This window comes from Oryza brachyantha, chromosome 12 (assembly GCF_000231095.2).
Source record: "Oryza brachyantha chromosome 12, ObraRS2, whole genome shotgun sequence".
Lineage (NCBI taxonomy): Eukaryota > Viridiplantae > Streptophyta > Magnoliopsida > Poales > Poaceae > Oryza > Oryza brachyantha.
The window spans coordinates 606,992-625,480 of NC_023174.2; the positions used below are offsets into that span (position 1 = coordinate 606,992).

General features: G+C 38.8%; 2 protein-coding genes and 1 long non-coding RNA gene across 3 annotated transcripts; 2 read left to right on the plus strand and 1 right to left on the minus strand.

Moving 5' to 3' along the window:
* Positions 1-2,896: 2,896 nt before the first annotated feature.
* On the minus strand, positions 2,897-5,763 carry LOC102702145 (CBL-interacting protein kinase 15). The gene is made up of 2 exons (XM_006663675.3): positions 5,649-5,763; positions 2,897-4,802 (listed from the first exon to the last, which is right to left on the minus strand). Exon 2 carries the CDS (start codon positions 4,496-4,498, stop codon positions 3,134-3,136), a length of 1,365 nt encoding a protein of 454 aa, XP_006663738.1. The 5' UTR covers positions 4,499-4,802; positions 5,649-5,763; the 3' UTR covers positions 2,897-3,133.
* LOC121055962 lies at positions 4,924-6,214 on the plus strand. Its single transcript, XR_005812925.1, has 4 exons — positions 4,924-5,135; positions 5,550-5,686; positions 5,760-6,042; positions 6,155-6,214. It is a non-coding gene; the product is annotated as an uncharacterized LOC121055962 (long non-coding RNA).
* Positions 6,215-14,775: 8,561 nt separating this feature from the next.
* On the plus strand, positions 14,776-16,886 carry LOC102702423 (protein GRAVITROPIC IN THE LIGHT 1-like). Its single transcript, XM_040529735.1, has 2 exons — positions 14,776-14,843; positions 15,491-16,886. The coding sequence occupies exon 2, from the start codon at positions 15,496-15,498 to the stop codon at positions 16,738-16,740; it is 1,245 nt and encodes a 414-aa protein (XP_040385669.1). The 5' UTR covers positions 14,776-14,843; positions 15,491-15,495; the 3' UTR covers positions 16,741-16,886.
* The last annotated feature ends 1,603 nt before the right edge of the window (positions 16,887-18,489 follow it).

An 18,489-nucleotide genomic window follows, 5' to 3' on the forward strand; every position in this document is an offset into this window, starting at 1 on the left:
AATGTATAGTATTAGGACTATATATTGTATGACAGGCGGGTCTTATCTTGATTTTTTCTCTCTAATTTGTGGTGATCTTATCAGGAATCCATCATGAACTCTCGTGGGGTCATTTTTTTGGCTTTTATCAGGAAAAAAACCAAACGACATATTTGCAAATAGAAAATAATTTACGAATAAAACATTTACATATGTATTCCTAGCAATCTAAAAGTAAAGACTGAAAATTAAACTACAATGGAAAAAACCTCAAAATCAACTACAAATTTAAAGTTAAAAATTTAAATTTTGGCCTATAAGTATAAATAGAAACGAAAATATGAGAATGTCAGTATCATTGCCAAAAAAAGAATCTCGATTATTACCAAGGACAAGAGCGTCTAGGTGAGAAATTCCCAACTTGCAATCTGAAGTGTATAGACTTCTGTCATGTGCTGCAACTTGCCACAGCTGTGATTGGGTTGTTGAGATTAATCATATCCAGTCGGCATTTGGACCGTCTGACTAATATTATTAACATCATGGAAAGTTGTTGGGTGATAAATACAATTAGGACCGTGAAAAATGAGCTCTGGATGTTAGATCTTTCCTTACTGACAGGGACAATTTATTTCGTCACAATTCACAAATGGAGTTTAAATATTTTGTATTCAGATTTATGAACATATGTTCCCCATTTTCTTTTGTTTACTACCAACTTCGCTTTCTTTGACTATGTGGTATACACAAGGACATCCTAATTCTATCCTTGACAAAAAGGACATTCTAATTCTTAAAAATAGTTCTTTTCCTGTAATGAAACTGCTACATTTTTGTATTTTGTTGCCTACCTGTTACTGTCTTGTAGTAGGACTGTGCACTGGTATTATTTTTGTAGGTCCACAGAATGAGGTCACTTCAGTTTATCCTTTTCTGAAAGAGAGAACGATATGTCCCTTTTTTCCCCAAAATATGGCTGCTCTCTATAACACCGTTCTTAATATGAAAAAAATCATCACCAATTTGCTAAAGAAAATCTGAGCGCCAGATGAATACCAAGAATTGCACATATACTTCATGCTGGAGCTGACCTGGTAACCGTGTCACAACATTTCACCCAAACAGAGCACGGACACAGGACAAGGACGATAAATAGCTGAACAAGGCATCAAAGCCAACTTTGAAGTTGCTGATTCCACCAAATCCAGTCGGCATTTTGACCCTCTAATCAGTACTGATCGAAAATATTTATTGTTTAGGATAAGTTTTGATTAAACTTCTATAATTTCGACCATCAATAGTTTCTTCAATGGTTAGTTTAAATACAGAATTGTTTATTATATTTTATAAATTTATTTAAACATAAAATTACTTGTCAACATTTTAAAATTTTAACCAAATCTTATCCTAAGCGACAAATATTTTTGACTGGAGGGAGTATTATCAATATCTTGTAAAGTTATTGGGTGCTCAATTAGACCGTGAAAAATGAGCTCTTGGATGTTGGATCTATCCTTGGTGACATGAACGATGGATAGTTTATTTTCCTCACAAAGTCCTTACAAGTCACATGTCTGTGAGGTGCCATGCCCCATTGTCAGTGATACATCTGTCTCTTTAACTTCATAGCCTTCCTTATCTCAGTATTTTATCAACACAGCCGTAGATCCGACCACCATCCCTTTAATAAAAACCTAGAAAACATCTATCTTTACCCTTTCCTAGCCCCCCCTTACACCTGAACCCTAACTAGTCAAGGCCATTGCCGCTTGTCAATGGACAAATCTCTTTGCTACAAATAGAGGTGGAGAGATGCCGACACTAATTCGATAAGGATACTATAAAATTCGATTCAAATTCCCCAATTCTATATTATATACCAGTTTTGCATATTAGTTTTCATTTGACTAGTCAAAGGTTTACTCAACGATCATGACATATTGTTGGCCAATTTTTTATTTTTTCTTAACAGACAAAATTACTATATATAAATTAGCACACTCGGACAGCAAACTACTTCATAACAAATGTATATAACAAATGTACAGTAGTAGAGCTATATGGATCATGATGACATGACTTATCTTAAATTTTTCTCTCTAATTTGCGGTGATCTTATCAGGAATCCATCGTGAACTCTTAGTATCATTGGCAAAAAGAAAATTTCAAGTATTACCAAGGACAACAGCATCTAGGTGAGAAACCCAACTTGCACTCTAAAATAGTAAAATCTATAGGCTTCAGTCATGTGCTGCAACCTGCCACATCTGGGATTGGGTTAATGAGATTAACCAAATCCAATCGGCATTCGGACCCATCTGATCAGTACGCTGTATTATTAACATCTTGGATCTACCCTTAGTGACAGTGACAGTTTATTTTACGCACAAAGTCATCACAAGTGGAGTTCATTTTATTTTATTTTTTTTTGGTTCAAACTGATCAAGATATGTTTCGTATTTTTCTTATACATTAACAACTTCGCTTTCTGTCGCTATATGGCATATACAAGGACATCCTAATTCTTAACCTTTTTTTACCTTCCAATGAAACTGCAATTTTTTTTTTTTGCATTTTGTTGTCTAAATGTTACTGTCTTGACATCTTGTAAGACTGTACACTCGCATTATCTCGTATGTCTGCAGAATGAGAAGTCTCTTTAGTTTTTCTTTTCTTTTCTTGAAAGAGAGACTTTTCTTTCAAGAAAAATACATGTATGTTTTTGATAAAATGTGGCAGCCTATGTAGCATTGTTAATATTAAAATCTCAGCAACAATTTGGTATATAAAAACTCAAGAAATTTTGAGCTCCTGAGGAATACCAAGATCTGCATACCTCATGCGGCAGCAACTTGCTAATGGTGTCAAAACATTTCACCCAAACAGAGCAGTGAGACGGGACGAAGAATGGCTTACCAAAGCGTCAAAACCAACTTCTATATTGCAGCTCAACTTCTCATCTCATAAAACTACTGGCTCAATAGATTCCATCTAAATGTTCCATACATTGCCTCAACATGAACTCTCCAAATACAATTGCATACATTGCCGCAATATGAACTCTCCGGATACAAAAGCATATTTGCTAAAAAGAACACAGGCATCCCAAATAAAATCATTTGAACTAAAACCTAACAAATTTGAGGAGCAGAAACTAAATGCTTGAGATACCCAAAACCTGCTCTTGTGATTTCTGCTGGTCATCTCCATGCCAGGCCAAGACAATTTCCTTCAGAGCTGGCCGGATGCCCTCCTCCAGTAGCTGTTGGTACTCCAGTGAATCACCATTTGTTTGTTTCATCTCTATGATATGGTAGGATGTGGTGACCTCAAATATCTCTATGTCAAACTGAAGAACGCCATTCCTTCCCTCCTTCCTCCCTTGCATCTTCACTACACCATTGTCTTTCTTTCTCACCCTGAGATTAAGCACCTTTGCGATATTTTCCAACTTTGAGATGATGATGGAGGCAGATTTATCTGAAGTGAACCTTGACACTTCATTTCTGTGTTCCTTTTCGATGAACATGCCAGAGAGATCAAACCCCCTGGAGAAAGAGATAATTTCAAATGCATTCAAATTTGTCACTGACATGGGCTTCACATCTTCATGACCATTTTTCTTGCGCCTCATACCAACGGTTGGAGCAACATTTCTGGTAGTGTTTTCATTTAAAGTTCTCTCCTTCAAAGCACAGTTCTCCTCAGGACCTCTCCGGAACCAGGTAGACTCCTTTATCTTCTGGATTGAAATCCTTGTGCTTGGGTTGGGGTCCATGATCTTGTACAGCAACTTCTGGAGTTTGCGTGAAAACCAGCCAGGGCACCTGAATTGGCCATGCTGTATCTTGTGATACATCTCCATCAAGTTTGGGCCCTGGAAAGGGAGATAGCCAGCAACAAGAACAAACAGAATAACACCACAGGACCAAATATCTGACTTTGCACCATCATAACCCATCTTGCTGATCACCTCTGGAGCTACATAAGCAGGTGTTCCACAGGTGGTATGGAGTAAGCCATCTTGCCTCTTTGACTCTGCAAGAGCGCTTAGACCAAAGTCCGAGACCTTCAGGTTCTCATTCTCATCCAATAGCAGGTTCTCAAGCTTCAAGTCCCTGTGATACACACCTCGGCTATGGCAGTAATCCATGGCAGCAATGAGCTGCTGGAAGTACTTATGTGCAACAGCCTCCGTAAGCTTTCCACGCTTTTCAACCTTTTGAAAAAGCTCACCACCTTTGACATACTCCATGACAAAGTAGATCTTGTTCCGTGTTGCCATAACCTCATGAAGCTGAACAATGTTCTTGTGAGCCACCAACCGCATGGTTGTGATCTCACGCCTGATCTGCTCAGAAAGCCCAACCTTCAGCACCTTCTGTTTGTCCATCATTTTTATGGCCACACTCTGGTTTGAGTCCAGATTCCTTGCATAGTGCACCTTGCCAAATGTTCCTTGCCCCAACAGTCTCCCTAGCTCATACCTCTCCATTAGAGTCTTCCCTCTAGGCTCCATGCCAACAAAGAAATAAATCTCAGGGCTCTATTTGGGTCGCCGATTAGATGGACTATAATGCTCTAGCCATCTTCCCCAAGGTCATGATCCCGGATAGAGAACAACATTCTTATATCCACGTCGTTTCGGAGTCTGGATGGTGTAGAATTTGTGCAGGAAAGGAGATCACTCACATCAAGAGTTGGGCAGATCAGTAGCGCTGGTGAACCAGCAGTCTGCTTTATCTCACAAGAGGAATTCCTTCCATGCAAGCACATCTTTCCGCATTCCCTGAGGTTTTAACTGCCTTTTCTTATGGAGCTCCCTGCTCAAACAAAAAAAAACAAACAAATACGGAATTCAATAATTGAATAATCTATCTAATATATGCACACAGGTGCTACCAACTTATATAAATAAACACATACAAATGCAGGCGTGAAACAGAGAAATTAGGAACATATATGGGTGCTATTTTTCAAAGCAGTAATATTAGTATTAAATCTGCTCCTTTTCCAGCTTATATTGTCAATCTAACCATCCTTATCCCCAATCCCCCACCTTCTCTCTGTGTGTGGTGTGAGGGCGTCGGCACGAGGTTGTTGACCAGACGGAGGGCGGCGGCCATGCTCGCCTCTCAATCTCATCTTACGGCGAGGTGAGTGCGTGGATGTAAAATTTACTACTACTCTCTCCTCTCAGTTCTACTATTTCTCGTTTATAAGGATTTGCATCGGCAAATCACTAAAGCGATAATTCAGAGAAAAATCAGGATAAGGGACAGGTCCACGGGCACATCAGAGTTCTTGATCCATGGAACATGGAAAAGGTCACACCTTTCTGCATCTAATGATTCGGCATCCACATGAACTGATTTCTTTTGTTTTTAATTTCAAAAATATTCAGACGAGATGCAGCCAGAAAATTTGGGCTTCCCAAAACCCAAACACCCTCGCCAACATGACATTGCAAGAGTCCTAGCTAGTCAGATTAAACGGAAATATTTGCATCCACACGGCGCAAATTCGATTAAAAATCTGAATTTTTTCTGCATCTACTCCAACCAACACAGGCCATATATACCGTGTAAAAAAAAAAGAATTCCGGAAACAAGGATCTGAGAGAACACTAGAAGAAGAAGATGACATGCACGGGGAGGGGAACCGCATACCTTACTGACGATGCCAGGAAGAGGAGGAGATTATTCAGGTAACAAGCACCGAACTTGTTTGGATGAACTTTTTTCGGTCGATTTGTTCAAAACGAGGGAGCTTTTTTGCAGTGGTAGTGGTAGAATCTGGAATGCGAGGAGAGCGAGAAGACGCCTCTGTTTATATAGGAGTATGGGCCAATACCAAGGGCAAGCAGGAGCCTGGACGTTAACATTAGCAGAAGCACAAAGAGAATTATTAGCAGTCTGATTTGACGATAATCTCCCTGGTTTGGCTGCGCCGCGTTTCCTGGGCACCGCATCACAACACCCACCAAGAGCATATCCATCTGACTCATCCCTGACTTTTCTTCGTGCAATCATTCTTGTGTTTTTTTGGCTTGGTTTGAGGCAGGTAATTAGTTAATTGATTAATTCGGAATTGATGGTACAGCTCATAATTGTGTTTCTGAAATAAGTACAGCACATAATGTGTCACTAATCACCATGCCTATTCCCATTTTCAGATCTAGTATAGGAGCAATATGGTAAGCTGTTACACTTATACATGACTAATTGAAGGCCGCGATGCTGTCTCAAAGAAAATGAGCACTTGTTTCCTTGTTTAATCTGATTCCACTAATTGCAACCTTCCTTTTCTTTTTCCTCGTTGAACCAAATGTTAATTCAGGCGGTTGTTGAAGTACTTTTCCATTTGATGTTGTGGTTTTTTTTTGGGTTAAGATTAACTCAAAATGAATATCCCAAAAATAAATAGGAGAAACTGCATTGGTTGGTTCATCTCATGATCTGATCCTTTTGCTGAGTCATCAGCAGGCAGGCTAGCTGTGTTTCAGGTATTGGACCACCGCTTGAATGGTGGTGGTGGGTACCTAATACGTACCAATCCATCCATGTATCCGACCCGTGTGCTACCTATACGTGAATCTTCTACTACGTACCGGTGTTGAATTAGAGACAGTTTGGTACAACTTTTGAAACCCAATAAACTGGTTTCAACTCCATTCAAAATACGAGGAGCTAATTGGATTGATGTGAAAAATAAACCGTAGAGACAAGTAGCTCCACAGCTTCACTCTAGACCGTTCATAGAGTTAAAACTAGGAGTTACAGACTTACCAAACAATCTCATTATCATACAAACCTCCTGTTCGTTGACGCATCCGATCCGCATGTAAAACTAGTGAGACTGCATGTTTTTCTTTTGTGTAAATGGCTGATAGCTTACAGTATTTTTTTTATGGTACACGCAAATAAATTAGCTATTAAAAGTTAAGAAACATACCATCTTTGTTTCATAATATAAGACCTTTTTTATTACCTAGATTTTATATGAATACCAATAAATTTAGACATATATATATATATATATATATATATATATATATGTGTGTGTGTGTGTGTGTGGATAGATACATTTAAATGTAGCTGAAACATCTTGTATTACGAAACTAAAAGAGTGCTTAAAATTGTGCATAAGAAGTCATATCTTGAAATTTTGTTGAAAAAAGGTCATACGGTTAAAAGCTCATAAAGCATGTGCATTCATCCATTAAATAAATAGAAAAGAAACCTTCGTCTTCATTAAAGACTGACCACTTAAAGATAAAAAATTATACGGATAATTAATACATGTATATCCCAATTGACCACAACTAAAGTCTTACATGACAGTGAAAAAAAATCTATAGCACTTCCAAGAAACGTCTTTATCGAAATATTTATCAATTGCCAATGATTTATAGAGTTCATATGTGTGGTGTTGCCAGCATGCGATGAAGGAACACAATTTGGAATTTGTTGCTTGATTACGGAGAGGGACATTGGGTGAATGCGCACCTTATGTTTGCAATGGAAACAGAGTCGTGCTGCCACATACAACACCAACCACCGTCTCTCCTATTCCTTCCCAATAAAATCAAGATAAATACCAAATGACTTATCAAATTCATCCAATTAAAGCGGCAACCCATCTTATCCAATCACCGATAGTTATAAAGAGAGTAGGGCCGCGTTCTTTTGCTCCCTTAGTTAACTTAACCACTTGTTTTCCACCTGCACGCTTCCCGAACAGTTATTTTTTGTAAAAATTTCTATAGGAAAGTTATTTTAAAAAATCACATTAATCTATTTTATATTTTTTTAATAATTAATATTTAATTAATCATGTACTAATCTATTACTATTTTTTCCGTGCCGGGTAAGTTAATTTAACTTGCTTCAATCGACGCGGCCTAGAGAGATGATCTTTTTCTCCCTTTCCGTTATATAAGATGGAAAAAAGAACTATTGATACAATCTTTTTATCCCTTTCAATTTTACGGCTCTCAAAACTACTTTAAAAATAATTTTAGCATCTTTAAAAAATATCTCGAGATCCATGATACCCCGGATATAATATTAAGAATGATAAAATTATCTTACAATTAATTGTTATCAGCCATTTATACCATGTTTTCTCATAATAAGCATTCATATCTCTCCAACATCTGATAGGACATGCACAAATGACGTGTGCGAAATCATATTTCTTTTCTAACTTTAGTACAAGTACAGAATCGGTCTATAACAACCTAATAACAAAAATAAACCTGAAAGTTTCAATATTTTTTAAAAGAGCACATTGAAAGAGAAAAATCGAGGAATTTATATATGTGATAGCTGATCGCAACATCAGAAAATTAAGAACAATTCATCGTCACTTGAATGGTCGAAGTAGGGACTTTTAAGTACTAATTTTTATCTTATACTCCTAGCTAGTTTAAGCACGAGCATTTTTGTAATCCTGGACATGAAGCATTGTTGTTCCATGTACACTTTTGTTGTTCCTTTTTTTTTAATATGTATGAACTTCTAGGTACTCCTTTCATTTTATATTATAAGACTTTCTAGATTTGGCTGGATTTATCCATACATTAATGTTTAATGTATGAGTTTTGTATGTGTGTCTATATTTATTAGTGCACATATAAATTTAAGCAAAACCAAAAATTCTTATAATGTAAAATGGAGGGAGTACTAACCAGGATCTCTATTGGCACATCTGTTATTGATGGTTGTCCTTTCTGTTGCTTTTTTTTTTGCTGAACTACATCTCACCCCACGTTGAATCTTGTCTAGAATTCTGTCTTGATTCGTTCGGTGATCCCTGGCACATGAAATAAGTGCATGTGTCTCAAATTCCTAGCTTCATTCATTCTTGGTCATGTTTCTCCGCAAACTGGGAAATGTTAGCCCAAGAACTAATTTAGAGTCAATTCCGGCTTCATTCATTCACGATATGAATTGTTGCGATGATTGTAGACGGAGAAATGTATTATCTGTTGCTCCTGGATACCCTTAGGCCCTATTCTTTTGGCTTTTTCACCGGATCATTAAAATGAACCACTTGTTGAAAAACTTCTACTGAAGTAGCATAACTTAACTGGTCTGGTTAATCTCAAGATTAGTCAATCTAGTCTTTTGGAGGTTTAAAAACTTTCTTGTGTGTGTACGTATATGTTTGCACGTATAAGGGTGTTGGACGTATGTGTGAGCGTATATGTTTACTGTTTTTCCTAGCAAAAACTTTCTTGTGTTGAGTTACTTAGACCACATGTTTAAAACTAACCTCTCCATTTTAAAATATAAACATTTATAGTAGTCAACTTTTGTATCATAATATAAACATTACTAAATTGATTCTCATGGTTGTCACATTTCAATTATTTCCTAGCCAGATGCTTATTGATAGGATTAGCAGGTAGAACTCCAATGAACATCACATGACACATGATTAGTATCTCAATAGAAAGATATGCGGTGGTGGACATATGGGAATCTCCGGGAAGGTGCAGAGCTCAGGGTAGATAGAAGGGGAGCGATGGTGGTTGACGCTTCTCTCGCCCGTTATCACCGTTGGTATTGTTTTCTGGGAAAAATGTAAAGATAAGTGGATGAGTAAATACCTAACAGGTGGGCGCACTGATTTTACAATTAATTTTAGCTAACTAGTCTGCCTTGTATAACGCCCCGTAGAACCAAAACTGCTCTGGGTTGAGTTAGGAGATAGTTTGTCTGATTTAAGAAGTTTATGGTGTGCAATTTCTAGTTTTATAGTTTGAGAGGATAATTAGATGGTCATGATACTTCAAGGAGCAATTTTATGGTACTTCGGTAGCTACCGATCGAGCTACCAAAATTTTAGTATAAAATTTAGAACCTCCTAGTATCTAAGGTACTAACCTGTATCAAAATTAAATATCTCCTAGTACCTTCTAAAGTACCGTAAAACTTCTCTATTTTAAGAGGTTACAAAGACTTTTTCCAAAAGTTATAAACTGAATGATTTCCTATAAATATTCTATATTTTTACGAGCCAGATTTTTTTACAGAGGTAGCTAAAGAAAGCAACTAGTGCAACCTGATTTAAGGAAATGATATGGAGCTAGACGAGAGCAATTGAGGATGTGTTTTTCTCCTGATTATTCTTTTTTTTTCTTAGTTTTTGTACGTATGATTACTGGTGGCATATATTTTTAAAAGAATTTATATTGAAGTTGATCATCTCATCTTTTAAAAGTAGATTTCTAACTTTATTATCATCCACGACACCGAATAGCTATAAAAGATAAAATAATATTTGATCTTCCGCTAGGAAGAATACCACCAGGAGAAGGCCGTGTACAGCGACCACACAGCAATAAACAGCGAAAAGTGTGGATCGAAGCGTTGCAATAATTGAAATAGCGACAAGGGTTCATCTATCGTTTAGTGGTCACTGCCACATGACATCCTACGCACATACGTACTACTATCTGTCCATGCTTAGCTTAGCTACATTCATTCCTTCCTCCGGCCATATCCATTAATTCATTCACTGTTTGTTTCAGAAAGATATACGTGAATTAATTAATCCCACACCACGCACAACAGTTGTTCCTTCATTCATTCTTTCTTGACCCATTGAAAGACTATATCATCCACGTACAAACGTATTTGAATTAATATTATACTGTATAGGAGTATTGTTTTTTATTGTCAGCGTTGATTGTTTAACTTTTTCACGAATGACATACTTATAAATAAAACATAATTTATAAATAAAAATTTTATATACGTATTTCCGGCAATCTAAAAATCAACGCTGAAAATTAAACTTTGTTTAAAAAACCTAAAATCAACTCTAATTTGATGTTAAAAATTTAAGTTTTGGTTTATAAGCATGATCCTAAGTCTTTTGACTATGGTGAGCGTGAGCTAAACATTCAATTAAGATAATAATATACTAATGCACGGTGCCGACTGCCACAACTCACATGTGCACCATCATCTATATATTGACCGTGATGATGACACAACTACTGGTATAATTAATAATCATATATATCACCACATCCATCTTAAAATAAATTTACATTTATCGTATCTTATTTATTCTAGAATAACTTTATTTCTTTGGTAACTATTGCATAGGTGCATTGGAGTTGAGAGAACATATGCATTAGGACTAGATAAAATATTACCCGCATCCCAAAACAAAATTATTTTTGTCCTCTTTCATTTGTGCCGAAATAGGTTCATATATGAACCATCATTGCAATGTCATTTTTTTCGAAGGAAAGGTATTCTAGTCTTTTATCTATCTATGTAGATGGGTAAAAAGTAAAATTATCTTGGAATGGATGGAGTAGTAAACAATTGCATAGTGACTTGATAAAGTGAGAAATATTTTAATTATATATTGGTACGTGTAAAAATCCATCCTCCAGAACCGCGTAGCCCAACCAACGGGTGTTCCATATACATATCTTCACTCTACTTGCACTCTTGTTCTCGTTTTGTCTAAAAGAGACAACCCGGGAGTGATATGGTTAGAGAGGTAATGTTTTATAAGTTATTCCACTCTAACTAAACTAGCAAGGTGGTAATATAATTTTCATGGGACACCCAATCCATATTAAGCCAGGATATCATAGTACGTGTGGTATAAGTGAAAAAATACAGTTATTTTGGGACAGAGCGAGCATATGCGTGTTAATTTCCACCTACGGAGACTTACATAAGCTTAGCGCCTGCTGCTTCCACGGCCATATCAACAGTAATTAGGTTTGTTTTGTTATGATGATTAACTTCATTAACGTCGACATATCGAACCTAGCTTACCCCACACTGACGTGTTTTAATTGTCGATCGACAAAACAATGAGTTTTCGACCATGCCACGTAATTACCAAATTAAACAATTGGATTAAATTGATCATATGCAGTTGCAGGAAAACTGGAACTGCAGATCGTATTGGAAAAAAATGGAAAGCGATATATATATATCGTATCGTAGCCAGCCAGAGGAGAATATTGTAATTAGTCTTCCATCAACGGCCTATATATAAATCTATAATTATTATATATACTACGCTAAATGCTACTGTAAATGCTAGTACCTCCTGATCCGTTCTAAAATAATGTCAGTTTTCTATGATAAGGAACATTGTTGTTTTTGGCAGTCGAAAGATTATTTGACAAATGACAATAACCAACTGCGTATATGCACGTAGCTGCGTGCCCGTGTATGTGTTATACAGGCCTGGTACAACCTGCAGGTATAATACAATTGATCTGATTAGTAAAATGAAGTTGAGACACATGTGAGCCAAATATATATGCATATAGGCCAGATCTCATTACTTGGTCATCTATCTTCTCTTGTCTTGCCGTAGTATTAATACTCACATGTTTGTCAGTGTAAGCAAGGTTTGACTCTGATTACAATTAACAACACCATTAATTAACTGATAGTCGCATGAGATTAGCCACGAGGAAACCATGCTTTCACGTGCATTGACTGTTTTTAGCGCTCACACTACGAAGTGGCAGATCGACTCTGTTTTGTTCATCAATGTACGTACGCACTCCACTTTCTACTTCTACTCCAGTTCATTCCTATCATATTTTGCGCAAGCCATTTGTTACTGGATTTCACAGGTTAAGACTAAAAAAAACAAAATTCAAAGAGTTCGTCGGACCATACATCTACGCTTATAAAAGAAGAAAAATACAGGTAAAGAGACGTAGTGCGAATTACAAGTCTACAATTACATGTTCATGAAAAAAATATACTCCTACAAGAGTAAAAAAAAATTTTAATGATATTTAGACGACAGGTAAGAAACGGCTGAATATCCACCGTGCATAGTTTTCCTGCTACACCATGTCACCTCTAGCAGGTGGTGGTCCGGCGCCTCCGCCGGCGGATGATGGCGTAGGGGCGTCGACGGCCTTGTGACGGCAGAGAGGGCAGGTGTTGTGGTTGTCGACCCACCGGTAGATGCACTCCTTGTGGAACTCGTGCCGGCACGCCGCCAGCGTGCAGCACCTCTCCCCCTCCTCCAACTCCCCCAGGCATATGCTGCACTCCGGCGAATCCTCATCCTGCCGCCGACGGTGCGCGTGGTCCGGCAGCCACATCTTCACCTTCCTTGGATCGGCCGGCAGCACGCCGGCATGCCATCGTCGTCGGCGATCCACGCACCAGAGGAGGAGGACGCAGGCGGCATACATGATACTTCCGGCGACGGCTCCTGCCACTAGCGAAAACCCGAATGCCTGCCAGATCGCTAGATTTTCGAACACCATTGCCCAACTATAAATCTTTGACGATATTGGAGTATTATATTTTGTTTTTCCGAATTTCAGTTGAACTGTGTTCTGCACCCGGGTACTTATATATGTTGCAATTTTTATGCAGATCCATAACAGTAGCGTCAATGTATTTTAGGCAGCTACGTATTTTGACCGGGATTCGTGATGCACAATATATCTCTGGTCAGCTAGGACTTCATTTTAATTAATTCCGTGAGATAAAATTAGTTAGGAATATATATATGTATATGTATAGTCCATGCAGGCATGGAAAGAAGGGTCAGCTAAAACGGTAGCCCTAATTAGATGTTGACACGATCGAGGTTCATTACTCGCCCGATAAAAAGGGATGGTAGATATGATGTGCATGCATATGGATTGGGATTTGTTGGGTTTGTTTGGCAATTGGCATGGCTTCCTGATCGATAGGAGTATGATCGAGTGTCGCGGCTGGTTGGGTGCAGTGGCGGCGAAGCTAGATGCATGTTGGCCGTTGATTGATTTGGTCCGAGCGAGGAAGGTGAAGATGTTGGCGGTACGTGCTCTGCTTCCGGCCGTGGCGGCGAATTGAAGGAAGTTAATAAGTTAGAGAGCTAGATGGTCACACGAATTTCCCCGGAGATTGGATTAATTGGTGGTTGGTTTCTCCCACGACCACGCATATATATATATATATATATATATATATATATATATATATATATATATATATATATATGGTTGCAATTTGATCTAATTCGTTCGGGCTTGTTCGATCGATTGGATTTTCACTGTTCTTGACATGACGATGGCCGGAGAGCATTGGCGCGCGGATCGCATAACACGACACGCTATATATATTACTCATCAAAACTGTGATCACATCATAGCACACGTACGTAGGTGGATACTTCATTATTTTTGATCGTGAGTTCGTACGTGACAACAGTACGTACCTATATCAGATCGAATAACATAAATTGGTCGAGTTGATGTACGTACGGTTAGATTTTGCATGGTCGTGACAGAATCGGGATCGAGTGTGCTAATCCAATTCCGACTCCATGATCGGTCGTGATATAGTACACCACAAGTCGGCATAACTATATACGATGAATTGATGCTAAGCCAGCAGCAGCGTCTGCCATCAATATTGTATATATTGGCAGCTTAATTGATCATATAAAGATTGAGATTTACAAGTTGAGTACTGCATGCATAGCCTTGCATTCAAAAAAGGATTGGTTTGAATATTTGAAGTATCATCCAAATTCCAATTCGTTTACCACTTTATCACTTTTTGCTTTGAGACCCCACAGTAGGGGGACAACGCATTATCCATTCCACTGGCCGCAATGCATCGCAAAATACCTTGTCTCTGCAATCCTTTTGCTTTTGTTGTTCCCAATGCCAATGCCACGTCCATTTCATGTCCTTGTGCCGGACGGACGGACGGACCACCCCTTTCCTGCTCTTTTGCTTTCCTCTCATACCAGAGGCTCAGGCTAGCATGCAGCAGCACCAGACTTGAAAATGTTTCAATTTTAGCCGTGGGAAGTTTGCTTCATCTTCCTCACTCGACACCAGTCTCTCTCAGGTACTTACTGCTTGCTTCCCTTTCATGTTCATCAAATAAATCTGTTTCTCAGTCTCAGGTTTGTTTGATCCAATAACTGTCTGTTCTGGTTACATATTTTCTTGTTCCTGCAGCATAGTTCTAGCTGTTGTGTACGTATTGCTTCATCCAATTTTATCCATCAAGACCATGCACATTCTGGGCTTCAACTTATTGCTCAAATCTGTTAGTAGAATGTAATATCTGAATTTTGTTGCACAAATGCTCAAAACACTGGAGATGAGCACTAGATCTTAGAATGTAGTATCTGAAATTTGTTACACAAATGCTCAAAACACTGGAGATGAGCACAAGATCTTAGAATGTAGTATCTGAATTTTGTTGCACAAATGCTCAAAACAGTGAGATGGAGCACAAGATCTGCTTGTCTCTAGCATGCCTATATATGTAGTCTGTGGTTTCCTCTTGGGTTTACATTTCAGAAAATGAGAGATGTTTCTGCATTTGTCCTGTGGTCATAAACAGAGATTTTAGTCTTTCTGTCAAATTACACCAGTAGAGCAAGTCCAAACCTTTCACTGCATTGACTTTCTTACAGAAATTTACAGCACACTAGTCCCTTGTCAGCTAAAAGATTGTTGTTTGTTTCGTGGTTTGAACTGAACCAGCCCAAATGGAAGCAAGAACACCAAGAAGTGCTTCAAGGAGTACTACCTGCAGTGTTCCTGGACTCGTACTGGGCTTCTCCAAGCTCTGCAAAATCACAAAGGTTTGTGCGGCCCCTGATTTTGCTGACACAAAGACAGAATTCGGAGATTACTGTGGCGGATATGATCAGAGTCTAGTACTCACAAGACTGTTCGAAGAAATCAGATCTCTCAAGTCAGCCTACATCAAGCTACAGAAAGCTCACATCCCTTATAATCCTCCAAAGATTGCCTTCGCCGATGAGATCATCACCGCCGAGCTTGACTCGGTCACTGCTCTGCAGAGCTTATGCAGTTGGAACGGCAGCGTCGGGTCACTGATCAACGATCGATGGTCTCTGGTGCAGGAACTGGAAGCCGAGACGAGGAAGAAAGATTCAGACATTCTACTGCTAAGAAGGGAGCTGGATGGTCTGAAGAGTGAGAATTCGAGACTGAACAAGCAGATCAAGAGCAAACCATCAGTTAATAAACGCGGGAAGGATTCCTCCATTGTCCTAAAACAGCTGACGACGCCCAGTGCAATCTTGGAGCTGTTCAAGGTTGCGTCGACATCGGTGCATGAATTTGCAGAGCTTATCTTTAGCCTGATGCCCTCCTCTGACCATTGCACCAACAGTGCAGAGGAACAATCATCATACGAGAGGTACTCATTGGAAGCCTACCTGTCACGAACAATGCTCGCACATGGCGGTGCTGAAGACGATGATGAACACGATGCAGCTCGCTTCGATCGAATCATGAGGTGCTGTGACCCTCTGGACGCGTTGATGGAGCACTCTAACTCCAGTTTCGCGAGATTCTGCAGGTCAAAGTATTTGGCAGCCGTGTCGTCGGAGATGGAGTCGGCGATGTTCAGGAACCTGGACGTGAGGGCGTTCGTGTCGCGAGGCGGGCACCCGAGGACGTGGTTCTACCGGGCGTTCGCGACGATGGCGAGGTCGGCGTGGGCAATGCAGGTGGCCGTGGCGGCGCGCCGGCGATGTTCCGGCCATGGAAGCGTCAGGGTGTTCTACGCGAGGAGAGGGAGCACGTACACGGCGGAGTACATGGAGAGTGTCGTGGGAGCTGCTTCTGCTGCTGCCATTGGCGTTGCATTCACGGTGACGCCTGGGATGAAGGTGGGTGAGACGATGGTGGCGTGCAGGGTGCTCCTCTCTCGTGATCAACAGGACGCCATTACTGACCAAAGTGATCTGAAATTCAGATAGCACATAGGTACTTATTCCTTGCTGTAATACACGAGTCTGTTTCTTTAATTTTGACCATGCGGTTGCACTGCAAGAATGTTGAGTATATTGTACACTGTATTTTGGAATTAATTGTATGTAGTAATTCTGCATTGGTTAACATGTTAATTGACAATCCTGTATTTACAGAGAAGAGTTCCATTGAGACTAAGTCCTAGTAAATAGTTTCCTGGGTGCAATCTAAATAGTCGTGAAACTTTTTTTTTTTTGGCAAAAAATGGCTACTCCCTCTATTTCCGAATATTACTTGTCACTGGGCACTGTTTATGTTTGAATATTATTCATATTTCATAGACAATACAGATTATTGCATAAGGTAGCACCACCATCTTTTCTCTTAAAAGTTGATTTTGAGGCTTTTATTGTAATTTATTTTTCAATTTTAGTTTTTAATCGATAAGGACATGTATATAGAAATTTATTCATAAATTAATTTTTATTTGTAAATATATCATTTGGGTTTATCCATGAAAATGCTAGACACCCCCATAAGTTTGCAAAATTGTCATTAACTAGTTAAATAAAGTAAGAAATGAGAGAAGCATGTATCATCTCCAATGTTTTGTTATGGGTTTCTTTAGCACCATTGAAAAGATACATAAGAATACTAAATTTTCTATTGTAAAAAGTTGGCAGGTATGGGTATCAAAATTTTATACTAGTTTAGTAACTCTTGGATAGTTCGTAAATAACGATAAAGTTCCTCAATGTTTTTGTAGTGCTGCTTTAATTCGTGAAACAAGGGGACAATGCATGTATGATATATGTGAAGTCAACTCCAAGTCAATAATGAGTTGAGGAATTAACAAGGGCCCATTAGTTGCTTATGTCAATTGACCAAAAACTAGCTATAGTACGTAGAATGACCTAACTCAGTGGGTGGGGTGGTCATCTAAAATGTCAACATGTAGACTTGGTCGATGTCTTAACGAGCCAAGCCCCATCACACACATATATACATGTATGTACGCACGTCAGTCGAAGCTGACTCACTAACTCAGTATTATAGTTTCGGAACGAAAAGTTTACGCAGTGACCATTAGATTTTTTAGATTTATATAGATTTATTCATATATTAATATATATATTTATTTATTTATTGTGTATATATCTAAATTAATTAGATTTACCCCCTATTTGGTTTTGAATTTTGGTGATATATAAGAGGGATCATCAGTAACTTACATCTAGCAGGGTTGCAGGTTAAAGCGTAGGGCTTAATGTTTTTTTTGTGTGCGTAGGAATAGGATAGCACGTACACACTGATCGATTACATAATAAAAGAGAACAAAAGAAGAGCTTGCAATTAACCTCTGTATATATTGTGAGTGCAATAAGTCGGTGAGCTGGCTGGGATTGTGAATGTGAACGTGAATGAATGGTTCGTCCTAATTATACAGTAGTGATCCGGCAAGGAATGGAAAAACGCGTCAACTATATACTTGATCCGCACGTCTCCCCTCACCTCACCCTTTCTTCTTCTTCTTCTTCTTCTTCTGCTCTCTCCTTCCAGCTCCAGCTTGCAGACATCACACATCTTCAGTATCCTATATTATTAATTTGGAAGGAGAAGATCACCAACACGTTCGTTTTCCAAGTTAATTCTCCTCTTCCTCCACCTTCTCCTCCAGGCTCTCTCTCTCTCTATATATATATATATATCCGATCGATCCTGGCTAGCTGCTACCTTGTTTCATCCCTTTGGATCTG

Coding starts and splice junctions, on each gene's coding strand:
- LOC102702423 (XM_040529735.1), top strand. CDS start 15,496: ATGGAAGCAAGAACACCAAGAAGTGCTTCAAGGAGTACTACCTGCAGT.
- LOC102702145 (XM_006663675.3), bottom strand. CDS start 4,498: ATGGAGCCTAGAGGGAAGACTCTAATGGAGAGGTATGAGCTAGGGAGA.